We start from the raw sequence: 16,246 nt of genomic DNA, 5'->3' as shown, positions 1-16,246 counted from the left end.
ATCAAACATCATGAGTAGGAGGTTCAGAAAGAGTGTAATGCAATTATCTCTCCACACACCAAATCACGTACATCATTAACAAAATACCAACACGACCAATCAAGAAGGCATTAGCTTCTCTTGTGCCCTTTTCTTCAAGACACAAGCCTCAAGTGTCAGTTACTTTGTACTGCTTAGCAACCTATCTTATAATCTGAGAAGCATGACACTTTATTAGTAGAGTTAGCTTCTGTTCCACCAGCTTACAGATCTCTATGTATTTTGCAATGGAGGATCTTTCTTTCTCCAGTCTCTGAAAAGCTGAAAATATGATACTGACCTTTCCTGTTCATATATATCCAATATGTACTTATTTCCACCAAACCTCCATCCTGGCACGCTCCTGTAACCTTTGTATAATATATCCGCTTTTGAACACTTTTCACTCTGTACTTTATAGGGCTGCACTATATCTATATATATTTATATATATATATATATATATATATTTTTTTTTTTTATCGTCATTCAACAATTACTTTGCACAGATGAAAAACTCTAAATGTCACAATTTGAGTTTGACATAGAGTGCTATTTCACATTTCCCACACAGTTTAACACTAAAGTGACAATCCCACTGTGCACATACAGTTGTGTTCAAAATAACAGCAGTCCAACATCACTAACCTCATAAATATTTTTTTTTGGTAGAAGTGATATTTCTACATGGCAAATAATTTACTAGTAAGTGTTGTAGAGTCATAGAAAACCAACAGACCCAACAGTCATGACATGCATGCTGCTCATTCTGTGTAATTGAATCTGTAATTTTTCAAAAATAATAGCAGTGTTGTGTTCAATTAGTGAGGTGATTGATTCTGTGAAGAAACAGGTGTCAATTATGGCCCATATTTAAGGAAGGAAGAAAGCAAATGGTGTGCATGCTGGTTATAGTGCATTTCACACTGAAATACTCAGCAAAATGGGTCGTTCCAGACATTGCTCTGAGGAACAGCAGACTTTGATTAAAAAGTTGATTGGAGAGGGGAAAACATATAAACAAGTGCAGAAAATTCAATTACAATCAAAGAAGACTTGAAGTCAGCTGTGAGTACTGTTACGATCAGAAGAAGGCTATGTGAAGCAAAGCTATCAGCTAGAAGCCCCCGCAAAGTCCCATTGCTGACAAAAAGACATGTACTGAATGGGTTGACATTTGCCAAAGGACACATTGACAGCCCAAAAGAGAAACGGGGCAACATTCTGTGGACTGATGAGAGCAAAATTGTTCTTTTTGGGTCTAGGGGCCGCAGACAGTTTGTCCGACGACCCCCATGCACTGAATTCAAGCCACAGTACACTGTGAAGACAGTAAAGCATGGTGGTGCAAAAAATCATGTTATGGGGATGTTTCTCATACTGTGGTGTTGGGCCTATTTATCGCATACCAGGGATCATGGATCAGTTTCAATACATCAAAATACGTGAAGAGGTCATGTTGCCTTATGCTGAAGAGGAAATGCCTTTGAAATGGGTCTTTCAACAAGTCAATGACCCAAAACACACCAGTAAGCGAGCAAAGTCTTGGTTCCAGATGAACAAGATTGTTGTTATGGAGTGGCCAGCCCAATCCCCAGACCTCAATCCCATAGAAAACTTGTGGGGTGACATAAAAATGCTGTTTCTGAGACAAAACCCAGTAATGCAGAGGAATTGTGGAATGTAGTTCAATGGTCCTGGGCTGGAATACCTGTTCACAGGTGCCAGAAGTTGGTCGACTCCATGCAACACAGATGTGAAGCAGTTCTCAGAAATAATGGTTATGCAACTAAATATTAGTGCATGATTCAAAGTAAAGCAAACCCTTGAGACATTTTTCAGTTCATACAGTAAATGTTTGAGTTTGTAAAGAAAAATGCAAATACTGCTATTTTTTTGAACAGCCTAACATTCCTTTTTCTTCACTTTCTGTAAAGGTATAACACAAACTTGATCAATTTTGGTCATGTTTTGATTTGGAATTGAATGTGCAGTGTTCCCAATACATTGATATTATGGAATTAAAAGCTATTCTAAGGATTTTGAGCATTATTCACTTTTTTAAATCACACTGCTATTATTTTGAACACAACTGTACCTCTTTGGGTCATTTGGGGTAGGTGGTTTGCATCAGAAAACAAGCTGTCAGGCTGTGCATCCAGTCATGCTTACAGTACATTTGCAGTAAGTAGTCTTTGTGAAAGCTGAAGACATCCCAATAAAGTTGAAATCAAATCATAAATGTAATGAATACTTTTGGACATTAGCTGTGAAGGTTTCATTTGCTCTTATTTAAACAGATAAATCCAATTTAAAAAATAAAAATAAAAAAAAAAGTCACTTGATGGTCTAATTGAATATATAAGCAGAATTGCTAACCAGTCTGAAAGGTATCTGAACAGTGTTCCAACACAATGTAAGCATCAAAAAACTGTTTAAGAAGAAATGAAAGTCAGAAATTTGAAAAGAAGAAATGGGTTCTCTGTCTAGAGCACACGTGTCAAACTCAAGGCCCGCGGGCCAAATCCGGCCCCTTGCTAATTTTGATCAGGCCACTTAAATACATTTTGGCCCACCTACGTTTTGTCACTTTTCACAACGTGAACACATTTTCGATGCTTTTTCCAAACGTTTTTGGCATTTTCTTCGACATTTTTGTCGGCCAAACTGTAAGTGAGAAGACTATATCAGACATGCAATAATATAGTCAAAGATATTTGACTTTTCCCATGACATAAAAACAATAAACTCTGTCTGACCTTTGATGTGATTCTCATTTTCTAGTGTGGCCCTTAGGGAAGTTGAGTTTGATACCCCTGGTCTAGAGGGTTAAAGCCAAAACTGGCTCTAAAAAATAAAATTTTATTCTAACTTAAAGGCCACTGACAGAACTTTGGAACCCCCTTAAATGTACTTTCTGCTGCCATCTTGTGTCTACAGTAGGCTATCACATACATTTTTCTTCCTGTGTTGACTGTTAATGCCAAATGTTTGATGCCTTTTTTTCTCAGTGAACTGGAGGACTATGTGAACCATTTGCAACATAGCTCCGCCTCCAGTCCCAACCAGCTGTCAGTCACTCTGAGAGACGTGGAGGAGGGAGCGGTCAACCTGCGCAGGGTTGGAGAAGCTCTGGCCATTCTTAAAGGTCGGTGGGTTTTGGGTTTTTTCAAGACAGGACTGAATCAAACAGTGTCTCTCTGTGGGCTAGGATGTAATGGATCAGTACTTTGGATGTAAATGGAATCATCACATAGGTCATCCACCTACGATTATTAGAAAGGGAGGTATTAATGTAATTAATGTGTCATTATTTTTCTTTTGAGTCTAAAGCCAATAATTCCTATACATGTAGTTGTGAATGTAAAGGGTCAGTTGACCCAAATTGCAACAACAGTTTTCAGTTTTCACAGAGTTTATTTTTTTCTCAATAGAGAGTAGTTCCACTAAAGACGGTTGAATCTGAGGTCTGTGGATCGTCCAGAGTAATCAGACTTTGTTTTTTAATGCTGTGAGCCCCATAAACATATTATCTGATTGCCTTTTATCTTGAAATGACTGCATGCAGTTGTGTATTTACTGTTCCACTTCGACTGCACTTCTGGACTGTACCACGATACACTGTACGCATTGTTGGGGAACGTTTCCATGGGAATGGCTCCATGGGAAGAAATTGGCTGTGTTTGTAACAATTGATTCATTGATTTTTAAATATTTAGCATTCTGCTCATGTTATGCTTGCCTTATGTGAATGCTCTGATTAAGAAATGTATTACAAAATATCTTGATTTATTGCAAGAAATCAAGCAATTTTATGTAAAATCAGACAATCAAACAAAAATGCTTCAAAAACATGGGGGGAAAAAACAAGAACAACTTTTTTTTAAAAATCGACAGACATTGGAAAAAGTGACAAAAACTTGGGGGAAAAAAGCTTCAAAACGTCAAAAAAGCCACAAAAGTGTCGAAAAAGACGACTAAAACATTGGTGAAAAAAAGGTTTTCATTTTGAGCCAGAATGACAAAAAGCTGCATGGTCGACGGGAAGACAACACAAGGGTTAATTATCCTGCTTAGGGCTGCAGGACCCAACGGATTCATTTTCAAATATCTATATATGGCGATATGTAGAACTACAAAGTTTACACGGAGAAAAGGTCATTTTTGATTTCATTGCGTCTCTACTGTTTGGTTGTCTTCCAGGTGAGTATCCAGAGCTGCAGGGGAAGATGCGCTCCGTGCTGAGGCTGGAGGTGGAGGCCGTGCGTTTCCTGAAGGAGGAGCCTCACAAGATGGACTCCATGCTGAAGAGGGTCAAAGACCTGACTGAAGGCCTCAGTCGTCTCCGCAGGTGCTCATAAACTTTACTCAGAAGTATTGTAACCGTGTCCATGTACGGACGCAGCTCGCGGCTGTTGGCCGTATCCGGACACATCCGGTCTGACGCACTTTCCAGTGTTTTCGTTGTGCTTCTCCTGGGCGATCGCCCCCAAATTGCAAATAAAAGTAATGTATACACATCTAAGAATATAAGTGTGAATTTTCATATATCTACATGGATATTTACATGGCTAAGTTGTATACGAAAGTGACTTTAATGAGAAAAAGCAGTAAGAACTCAGATGGCGGGAAAACTTTACATTCAAAGTGGAACTTCAGGAGCTTTTACTGCATAATTTGGAGTTGTTGAAGTACATTCCTGGATGAATTGAGAGCATTGATGTTAATCTGGGGTGATTTGTTAATATGGTTAATACCCCCGATAACCAGCAGCGCCCAGTGATTTACAGCGAGGAGATGGGGGGGGTGTCCGAGTAGCGCATGGCTAATTAACCGGTATTAGCTTCATTTTGCCAGCTCTTGTTAAGACGGAGCTATATTAAATGGTTCAAATGACATTCCGTTAGAAAGGTAAGAAGTTTCACTTAAAGGTGCGTAATGAGTTCCTGCATGGTTTCAGCACAATTTCATTTGTCTCAACTCGTAGGCATCTCTCCTTGATCCGCTAGCTGCCGGTCTCCTGAACACACTGTGAAAAAGCCCGGTCTCAGGAGACAACACAGGGGTCGTAAACGTCAAACAAACACTAGAGGCACAGGCTGTGCACCAAAATACAACAAACCACGTTCCAGCCAGTCACCGACAAGATGGTTGGGGGAGGGGGTGGGGGTTAGTGCGCATGCACATAATGGAGGGGGGACAGGGAGCAGAGTTGATTGAGTACCTTTAAGTTTGACATCATTAAATCAACTGAAAATATGACAAGCTAATTTATATTCGTATTCAAAAAGATACTCTGATAGAACATTAGCCAAAAAGTGTCCAAGGATGGACACAGTTCCGTTAAAACAGTTCTGTTTGGCAGGAAAATAATGCTGATGCGTATATAGCCATCTCTGTCCTCCCTGGTATCAACAGGTATGTGTCAGAGTCAGCCACCCAAGCAAGACCAGCCCACGTGGAGCCTGTAAAGGTCCTACAAATTGAACCGGGCCCCTTGAAGACCCAGAGCCCCCAGAGCTCCCCCAAACCCCAGTCTCGATCCTCGGTCAGACCTCCTCTGCCCACCCCCTCCCTCTCTGGCAGTCAGGCGGGCTCACCCTCCCTCGTCACGGCCCGCAGAATGAACACAGCAGCAGCCACAGTGATCCAGCCCTCCCAGCACCACCCCAGCCCCCCACTGACACCCACTCATGGACGAGACTCACCCACTGTGGCCAAGGTACAGCGCTGACGATTGGTCCGTTCGGTGAATGATTATAACAATGAATATTACAAAATGTGGGACTGTGTGTATAATAGGGCTGCACAATATGAAGAAAATATGCAATAACGTTGTTGAATATTGCGATAACGATATTACTTGTGATGAATAAAATAGTAAAGTGTTCTCAGTTCTGCCTTTCTGCTGCTTTCAGTATTCTGCTAAAATACAACAAATTGCTCGTTGACTTAAAAACAAATGAAAGGAACAACATTCTTTTACTGAACAAGTTGAACATTGAATTAAATATAAAAGGCAGCACTAAAAAAAGAATGACAGCTACATTTTAAATTGCAGTTCTCTACTGATATTTTCTTACTCAACTGAGTCAAAAAATCTCTTGAGTGTCTTTCGCGATATGTTGCAGCTTTTCACAACGTGTTTATTGCGCCAGTTGATATTGCGATGACGATAAAATAAAAAAAATCTGTTGTGCAGCCCTGGTGTATAAACAGATGTTTCTGTTAGTGCAGAACATGAGAAATGTTGTTGTGCTGTGAAGGTGAGTCCTCGCAGCAGAGAGGGCAGCCCTGCCCTGCAGAGGAGACCGGGGCCTCTGCAGTCACCAACACAGGAGAGCCCCGCTGACCGGACCACCGTGAAACACTCACAGACACATACTGGGGTCAGTGTGAAATACAGTGTATATACTCACTCACTATTATGTTTTATACTTCTAATGTTTTGGCAATTCATGTCTGATCATCAAGTTTAAAGGAACACGCCGACGTATTGGGACTTTAGCTTATTCACCGTATCCCCCAGAGTTAGATAAGTCCGTACATACCCTTCTCATCTCCATCTCTGTCTGACACACCCACCGCTAGCCTAGCTTAGCACAGATCCTGGAGGTAACCGGCTCCATCTAGCCTACTGTTCCCAATAAGTGACAAAATAACATCAGCATGTTCCTATTTACATGATTTGTATAGTCACAGCGTGTACAAATAACAAGGTCACATGAGACACAGCCATCTTCTAACCGTATACAAACTGGGAACTATATTCTCAGAAGGCGAAACACTGCTACTTCTGCTACTTGGGCGGAGTGATTTGCTCGCAGCACCTGAGAAGCCCCGTGGTGAGGAGCAGAGAGTTCGCCTGGAGTTCGCTCAGAGTTGGAGTAATAATCACTCCGCCCAAGTAGCTATAGTATAATTATAACAAACCCCCAAGCTATCATCAACCTGTGTGACTCTGTGTGTCCCCCTCAGGCTACAGAGAGACAAACTCCAGTGGGCAGTCTGAGTGTAGAAACTGACAGTACGAACCACTCTAGCACCAGCCAAGCCAAGCAGTCAGCCAGCTGTGACACCAGTCAGCCTCCACCCACCGACACCAACACAGACTGTGACCAGGTCCTCCAGGAAGCCCAGGCCAGCCTGATTATGTCCATCCCTGATCTGAATGTGTCCGATACCAGAAAGGGTTGCTCTGATTCTGCCTCAGGACAGATCACCCCCACTGCATCAGAGTCAGAGCAGGACACGGCTCTGGACCCGACACTGCAAGGTAGAATCCAAGTCACTGAAAAGACATTGGGCCTAATGCAACAACGCTTTCTTATTCTCAACCTGAATCGTTCCGACTTTTTCCTGTTAGGTTTGCTCTTACCAGTGTTCCTAGTCACATTCAGGAAGAACGGAGGATTTATTAACAACTACTAAACTGTACAAGTTCTCATGCCAAATTATGCCAACAAAATCATAAAATCCCCAAAAGAAAATAGATGATAGGGTTTTTTTGGCGAAAATCACGAGACATGATAATCTGTAAATTTACCAAACAACCGTTGAACAAGAAGAACATAAACTTGAATAGGAGAGCTAATCTCAGTACTGGTCTCTCCAGGTGATTTATTTAAATATGAATATTATTTTTCTTTACCAGTTTTGTGAATTGGGGCTTCATTTACTCAAGCATAATCTCAATTTTTGTGTAACAGAAAAAAAGACAGATTTCTGCCAAACAAGGTGACATTTCGACCGATCATGCTAACTGCGGTGCGTAGTCGTCGCCATTTTTCTAAGATAGGACCTAAACATGTATATGTTGTGTATGTGTGTGTTGGTGCGGCAGCCTCAGTGGAGCAGCGGGCACTTCTGTCTGATTCCCAGGAAGACACACCTCCGCAGCTGAGGGATGAGGTGGACTCCACCCAGTTACAACCCCTAGACACAGGTATGATAGCCGTTTGAACAGAGAAAACAAAACACAGCCATATGCACTCCAATATCTATATTTGACAGCAGCACTTCAGTGGTGTGGTGCAGCTGGTAGAGACACACAGCACGGGCATAAGTTGGCTGCTGTGTATCTGTGTGTGACACTAAGTGGTTCACTTGCTTGACATTTTTTGAGAACTGGTCGACCCAGAGCACAATGGGTTAAAACGTATGAAGGCTGCATGGGTCTGGCTTTTTAGCCGATACCAGTCAATCATTCAGCAAGATAGCCCATCCCTAAAATGCACAAAACGGGCATGACCAGGCACATATCCTAATTATTCTCTCCCAGATCTAAGTAACTAAATGACGGCTGACTTTGATGTTTGGATGTGTTTAGCTCCAGCAGCAGCCTCACAGCTTCCAGCAGCCGCCGTGAAGCCTCCTCCCTCAGCTCCTCTATCAGCTGTTCCATCAGCTTCTCCCTCAGCTTCCCCATCAGTTTCTCCCTCAGCTTCTCCCAGCAACAGGCGGCCAAGGGTGGAGAAACCCCGTCGCACCAGTGTGGACAAGGAGATGAAGCAGAGCCCAGAGAGGGCCGGCAAGTCTCCTCCTCCTCCTCCTCCTCCACGAAGGTCAGTTCATGACTAAAGATCACCTGCAGACCAGGCTTTCTGCCGGGCTTTTTAAAGTCAACTATAAATCACCTTGAATGCATTATTATTTTTTTTCTTATTGTCTTCCCAGGTTCCATGCTGTCAATTCAGGTCTGACCACAGGACGGTCAGGAGAGGTGATTTTCACCACCAGGAAAGAGCCGGTTGGAGCCCAGGTATGTTTGTGTGTGTGTGTGTGTGTGTGTGTGTGTGTGTGTGTGTGTGTGTGTGTGTGTGTGTGTGTGTGTGTGTGTGTGTGTGTGTGTGTGTGTGTGGGCTCATAGCTAAGAAGACTATACATCTGAAATCTGAGGAGACTTGAAATAAGTTGTGTGACTTGAAAGCCTCCAGAGACTTTGATGAAGTTTATATCTTTGGATACACGTCACAAAATAAGGAAATTACAAATTGTTCCCCTTCTTAAAAAATGGCAACAAAGCAACAACAACAAAGTAGTGTATGTGTTCTACGCTGTGTTTTTACCTCATGAATCTGTTTAAGGATGAGGGTGAGAAAGAGCCGTCTGTGGTTCCTCAGCCCAAACCCCTAAGACAGCCACCAGAGGTCAAACCCAAACCCCAGATGTTTGCTCCTGCACATCTGGCTGGTTCCACCTCCACCCTTTCTACAGCCTCAGCACACAGCGATGATGAGGAAGAGGAGGAGGAGGAGGACAGTAAATTCATGAAAGAGCTGCAGGTATGTTATTCATTTGCTGTTCCTTAAAACTTGAGGAGATCAAATACTTAACCAGGGAAACTAGCTGGTGCTCATATTGCTTTTTGTCAAGTATGGCTCACTGCTGATTTGATGAATATCATGCAGTTAAAATACATATTTTACATATTACCTGTTTTTACAGACTGCTCATTCTAACTTACTGTATGTGCCCACAAACTGAACCCTCAAGTGAAATTTGGTATCATGAACACGATAAAGCAGTGATTAGCAGGGGTACTTGTACCCACGGGGGAACGTGGAAAGATTGTGGAGCAGCTCAACTAATAAAAAAAAAAAAAAATGGAAATTATGATTTGAGTTCAAGAATATATCTGCTGTAACACCTGAACACTACATCTTGCAGTTATGTAAGTGTGCTTGAAAACTAGTTAGCAAGCGAGTGCATACGTTTCAATAGATAGTTAGCTAAAAGTAATGAACAAATGGTAGACATGAATAGCTAAAATTAATGGATAAACGGTTGAAATAGTTAGCTAAAAGTAATGGCTAAACAGTTTAAATAGTGAGCTTAAATAATGGCTAAACATTTGAAATAGTTAGCTAAAAGTTATGGGTAAACGGTTGAAATAGTTAGCCAATTGTAATGGCTAAACAGTTTAAATAGCTTAAAGTAATGGCTAAAAAGTTGAAATAGCTAAACGTAATGGACAACATGGTTAAAATAGTTAGCTTAAAGTAATGGCTCAACAGTTGAAATTGTTGGCTTAAAATGAAAAAAAGCCACTTATTTAATAATTTGTGTTTGGAACATATTATGAAGGGGTACTGCGTTAATCTGACAGATATGTTGGAAACCACTATGTTGAAGCATTGAGAAAAGGTCTTTAGCATCCATTGCATCCTTGTGCTTCTGCCCCAACCAAAAACTTAACCTTCACCTTGGACCCTCTGCCCCTGTCACCCAGGTGTTTCAGCAGAAATGCACTGTGAGGGATGTAGGGAGCAGAGGTGTGGCTGAACTCCAAGCCTCTGATTTTCAGAACAGAGGGATGGAGTCTAAGGTACAAAGAAAAGAAAAAATGTCTAACAGTACTAATTATTAACGACTCAATATCCAGAACAGACTTTTTAACTCAAATTTCAAAATGTGGCTCCCTGAAGTTATGAGTGCATGTTTAAGAAAGTCTGCAGACTTTTATTAAAGACAACATCAGAATATTCTGACAAAGTAGCCTACAATTGTGCACAAGACACTTCTCTGCCAGAAAAAGATTGTTTTAATCCACAATGAGTTAAAAATCTGGATTTGTGTTCTAATGTTAACCATTTCTAACCAAATTTAACTTATTGCGTCTTTAGCTAGTTCCTCAGTATCCCATTAACAATAATGAATCAAATAATTAGGTTCTCACCTAACTACAATGGGTGTGCTCACCTTGTTTGTAGTTTGCAGTGAATATGTTCCTGGTCCTAACTCACAACAGCTAATATATCTGGATTAACACATTTACATTGACTTTATGTTGTCTCTCTCTGTCCATTTATGTCAGTAACTAGTGCAGTGCCTGTTTAAAATGTGTCTGTTCGGAACGAGCAGATTGGTTGGCCTGTGCTTTTGCTGCTTGTAGCTTTCTCAAGAACCACTTATCCAAACAACTTCACAGTCAACACTGCACTTCCCTGGGTCCTGAGCAATACACCTGTCATGACAAATTTGCATCCATTAGCAATGCTAGAATATGTGGTATTTGGATGAAAAAGTAACTAAAAGAGTAATGAATGAGTTGGTAAAATGGGAAATGGGTGCGTCAAATTAGGAATTCTCAATCAGCTGTGTTCAATATTTTTAGTATGAAAAAATATGTATGTATGAAAAGTGATAAAAATTAATTTATAGCATGTCGAAAAAAGTCATAGTATAACATGTTGAAAAAAGTCATAGTATAGCTTGTTGAAAAAAGTCATAAAATTCATAGTATAGCATGTCGAAAAAATTTATAAAAAAAAGTCATAGTTTAGCTTGTCGAAAAAAGTCACAGTATAACATGTCGAAAAGTCATAGTATAGCATGTTGAAAAAATGTTATGAAAAAGTCATAGCATAGTTTGTCAAAAGTAATAAAAATCATAGTATAGCTTGTCAAAAAAAGTAATAGTATAGCATGTTGAAAAAAATGTATGAAAAAGTCATAGCATAGTATGTCAAAAGTCATAAAAATCATAGTATAGCTTGTCAAAAAAAGTAATAGTATAGCATTTTGAAAAAAAATGTATGAAAAAGTCATAGCATAGTATGTCGAAAAAAGTCCTAACATTTATAGTATAGAATGTCGAAAAAAAGTCATAGTATAGCATGTCGAAAAAAGTCATAAAATTCATAGTATACAATGTCGAAAAAAGTCATAGTATAGCATGTAGAAAAAATTGTCGTAGTATAGTATGTCGAAAAAAAGTCATAAAATTCATAGCATGTCGAAAAAAGTCCTAAAATTTATAGTATAGAATGTCGAAAAAAAGTCATAGTATAGCATGTCGAAAAAAAGTCATAGTATAGCATGTCGAAAAAAAGTCATAGTATAACATGTCGAAAAAAAGTCATAGTATAGCATGTCGAAAAAAAGTGATACAAAAGTCATAGAATAGTATGTCGAAAATAGTCATAAAATTCATAGTATAGAATGTCGAAAAAATGGTCATAGTATAGCTGGGTCGAAAAAATGTATTAAAAAAGTCATAGTATAGTATGTCGAAAATATTCATGAAATTCATAGTATAGAATGTCGAAAAAATATCATTAAAAAAAAGTCATGTTGAAAAAAATTCATGAAAAAGTCATAGCATAGTATGTCGAAAAAAGTCATAAAATTCATAGTATACAATGTCGAAAAAAGTCATTTATAGCATGCAGAAAAAAATCGTTGTAGTATAGCATGTCAAAAAAAAGTCATAGTATAGCATGTCGAAAAAAAGTCATAGCATAGTATGTCGAAAAAAAGTGATACAAAAGTCATAGAATAGGTTGTCAAAAATAGTCATAAAATTCATAGTATAGAATGTCAAAAATAGTCCTAGCATGTCGAAAAAAATTATTAAAAAAGTTATAGTATAGTATGTAGAAAAAAGTGATAAAAAAAAGTCATAGTATAGCATGTCGAATGAAGGTAATAGTACAGCATGTTGAAAAAAGTACTAAAAAAAGTCATAGAATAGTATGTCAAAAAAAGTGATAAAAAAGTCATAGTATAGAATGTCGAAAAAAGATCATAGAATTTATAGCATACAATGTCGAAAAAAGTCATAGTATAGCATGTCGAAAAGGTTTAGGAAAAAGTCATAGCATAGAATGTCGTAAAAAGTCATAAAATTCATAGCGTAGTATGTCGAAAAAAGTCATAAAAGTCGTAGTATAGCTTGTCGAAAAAAATTCGTAGCATAGCTTTTTGAAAGTTTTTATGAAAAAGTCATAGCATAGTATGTCGAAAAAGTCAAAATTCATAGTATAACATGTCGAAAAGTCATAGTATAGCATGTTGAAAAAATGTATGAAAAAGTCATAGCATAGTTTGTCAAAAGTAATAAAAATCATAGTATAGCTTGTCAAAAAAAGTCATAGTATAGCATGTTGAAAAAAATTCATGAAAAAGTCATGGCATAGTATGTCGAAAAAAGTCCTAACATTTATAGTATAGAATGTCGAAAAAAAGTCATAGTATAGCATGTCGAAAAAAATTATAAAAAAAGTCAGTGTAGTATGTCGAAAAAAAGTGATACAAAAGTCATAGAATAGGTTGTCGAAAATAGTCATAAAATTCATAGTATAGAATGTCAAAAATAGTCCTAGCATGTCGAAAAAAATTATTAAAAAAGTTATAGTATAGTATGTAGAAAAAAGTGATAAAAAAAAGTCATAGTATAGAATGTCAAATGAAGGTAATAGTACAGCGTGTTGAAAAAATTATAAAAAAAGTCATAGTATAGTATGTCAGAAAAAAAGTGATACAAAAGTCATAGAATAGTATGTCAAAAAAAGTGATAAAAAAGTCATAGTATAGAATGTCCAAAATGGTCATAGTATAGCATGTCGAAAAGATTTAGGAAAAAGTCATAGCATAGAATGTCGTAAAAAGTCATAAAATTCATAGTATAGCTTGTCGAAAAAAAGTGATACAAAAGTCATAGAATAGTATGTCGAAAATAGTCATAAAATTCATAGTATAGAATGTCCAAAATGGTCATAGTATAGCTGGGTCGAAAAAATGTATTAAAAAAAGTCATAGTATAGTATGTCGAAAAAAAGTGATACAAAAGTCATAGAATAGTATGTCGAAAATAGTCATAAAATTCATAGTATAGCATGTCGAAAAAAGTCATAGTATAACATGTCGAAAAAATTGATTAAAAAAGTCATAGTATATCATATTGAAAAAAATTTATGAAGAAGTTTGTATGAAGAAGGCATAATATGTCGTAAAAAGTCAAAAAATTCATAGTATAGTATGTCGAAAAAGTCATAGTATAGTATGTTGAAAAAAGTCATAGCATGTCAAAAGTATTTCGAAAATGGATTAAAAAAAGTCAGAGTATAGTATGTTGAAAAAAGTAATAGTATACTGTCGAAAAAAGTTATAAAAAGTCATAGTATAGTATATCGAAAAAAAGTCATAGTATAGTATGTCGAAAAATGCGAAAAAAAAGTCATCGTGTTGTATGTTGAAAAAAATGATAAAAAGGTCATATATAGTATGTCGAAAAAAATATTTAAAAAACTCATAGTAAAAAAAGAGGTAAAACGTGATAAAAAGTCATAGTATAGTATGTCAAAACAAGTCATAGTATATAGTATGTCGAAAAAAAGTGATAAAAAGTCATAGTATAGTATATTGAAAAAAGTGTTAAAAAAGTCATAGCATGGTATGTCTGAAAAAATTTGGAAAAAATGTCATTGTATAGTATGTCGAAAAGTGCATTTATCTCTTAAAACCAACCGGTTGGGAAAGAGTGACAGGAACACAACCTTATAACTTTGCTCTTCATCAATTAGAGTTGTTCATTCCTGTAAAGTAGGTCTTTAATCTTATTGCAGCCTATACGATTTGAACACACAACCTTCTGTCTACAAATTATTCGCTTATCACCCTAAGCTATCTGACCTAACCTAAATGATTAGGTTGTTGGCATATTTCTCTTTTTCACTTAGTATATTGGACCTCAAAACTTACTGAAATATATATAAGATTTGAACACACAACCTTTCATCTTCCAAGCAGTTTCTTATCACCCTAAGCTATCTGACCTCACAAAAGTGGTTATGTTTTCATCATATTTGTCTCTTTCACTTAGTATATTGGACCTCAAAACTTAATGAAACATACAAGATTTGAACTCGCAACCTTCTGTCTTTCAAAAATTCTCTTATCACTCTAAGCTATCTGATATGACAGAAAAGTTTATGAATTCCCCAAAAGAGAGCTCTGTTTTTTGCCTCTGTGGAGCATGTCCTGATTTCATGCAGGAAGTAAATACAAGAAAGAAGGGTCATGTTTGCAGGGTTACAGAAGAAGAGCTCTGTTTTTGGGAACTCATGAGATAATGACTCATTCATTTAGAAAAACAAGATCGTTTTTTTTGCTTGTGAGACTTTTTCTCACGTAAATAAGATATATTAATTGCAAAATTACCTGCAACCTGGAATAACTGGATGGCTCAATGAGTTATATCACTGACTATCATGTGAGAGACTCAGGTTTGGATCCCAGTCAGGGAATGTTAAGTTACTTTTCCTAGCCACCTTCCTGTTAAACTGAAACAACTTCCTGGTCAACTGAAATGCCTTTCATGAAAAATTCATAATGTGGTATGTCGAAAAAAGTGATTAAAAAGTCATAGTATCATATGTCTAAAAAGTCATGAAATAGCATGTCGAAAACATTTATTAACAAGTATTATAGTATGTCGAAAAAAGTCACAGTATAATATGTCGAAAATGGATAAAAAAGTCATAGTATAGTATGTTGAAAAAAATGATAAAGTCATAGTATAGTAGGTTGAAAATGGATAAAAAAAGTATGTTGTATATTATGTTGGAAGAAAAGTGATAAAAAAAATCATAGTATAGTATGTTGCAAAAAGTCATAGTATAGTATGTTGAAAAATGTCATAAAATTCATAATATAGTATATTGAAAAAAGTCAGAAAATTCATAGTATAGTATGTCGTAAAAAAAGTGATTCAAAAGTCATAGTATAGTATGTCGAAAAAAGTCATAGTAAAATCATAAAAACATTTATGAAAAAATCATAGCATAGTATGTCGAAAATATTAATAAAAAAGTCATAGTATAGTATATATATCGAAAAAAGTCACAGTATAGCATGTTGGAAAAAGTCATAGTATAATATGTCAAAAAAGTCATAGTATAGTATGTCGAAAAAAGTCATAAAACTCATAATAGAGTATGTCGAAAAGAGTCAGAAAATTCATAGAATAATATATCGGAAAAAGTGATACAAAAGTCATAGTATAGCATGTAGAAAAAATTTACAAAAAAATTCATAGTATATTAAAAAAGTAATAGTATACTATGTCGAAAAAAGTACATGAGAACATGCAAACTCCACACAAATAGTGCCAGCCCAGACAGAGGATCGACCCATGGGTCAGAGTCTGTAGTGCCTACTTGCTGGTGCTTGTTGTCACCACTGAGCCACCAGTCATACTATAGTAAGAAAGCCATTATATAGTATGTCGAAAAAAAATCATAGTATACTATGTCGAAAAAGTGATAAAAAGACAGTATAGCATGTCGAAAAATGTCATAATATAGTATGTCAAAAAAATTTATATAGTCATAGTATTGTATGTCAAAAATGGAAAGAAATGTCGAAAAAGTAATAAAAAAGTCATCGTATAGAATGTCGAAAAAGAAGTGATAAAAAAGTCATAGTATAGTATGTCGAAAAAAGG

The 16,246-nt window shown here is 37.1% G+C and overlaps 1 protein-coding gene across 5 annotated transcripts in view; it reads left to right on the top strand.

Annotated features, from left to right (window-relative positions):
- LOC144527100 (uncharacterized) overlaps positions 1-16,246 on the top strand; it is a 62,026-nt gene that overhangs the window by 43,604 nt on the left and 2,176 nt on the right. For 4 of the 5 annotated variants that reach the window (XM_078264981.1, XM_078264984.1, XM_078264982.1 and 1 more), the window contains 10 exons: positions 3,030-3,166; positions 4,222-4,369; positions 5,437-5,740; positions 6,285-6,407; positions 6,997-7,294; positions 7,862-7,963; positions 8,348-8,582; positions 8,695-8,779; positions 9,105-9,302; positions 10,250-10,345. In XM_078264981.1, the coding sequence (XP_078121107.1) occupies positions 3,030-3,166; positions 4,222-4,369; positions 5,437-5,740; positions 6,285-6,407; positions 6,997-7,294; positions 7,862-7,963; positions 8,348-8,582; positions 8,695-8,779; positions 9,105-9,302; positions 10,250-10,345 (1,726 nt within the window). The remainder of the gene's footprint in view (positions 1-3,029; positions 3,167-4,221; positions 4,370-5,436; positions 5,741-6,284; positions 6,408-6,996; positions 7,295-7,861; positions 7,964-8,347; positions 8,583-8,694; positions 8,780-9,104; positions 9,303-10,249; positions 10,346-16,246) is intronic. The other variant, XM_078264983.1, reaches the window with a different exon arrangement.

Source organism: Sander vitreus, chromosome 12 (assembly GCF_031162955.1).
Source record: "Sander vitreus isolate 19-12246 chromosome 12, sanVit1, whole genome shotgun sequence".
Classification (NCBI taxonomy): Eukaryota; Metazoa; Chordata; class Actinopteri; order Perciformes; family Percidae; genus Sander; species Sander vitreus.
The sequence above is the reverse complement of the archived record's forward strand: the minus strand, read 5'-3'. Positions and strand labels throughout refer to the sequence as shown.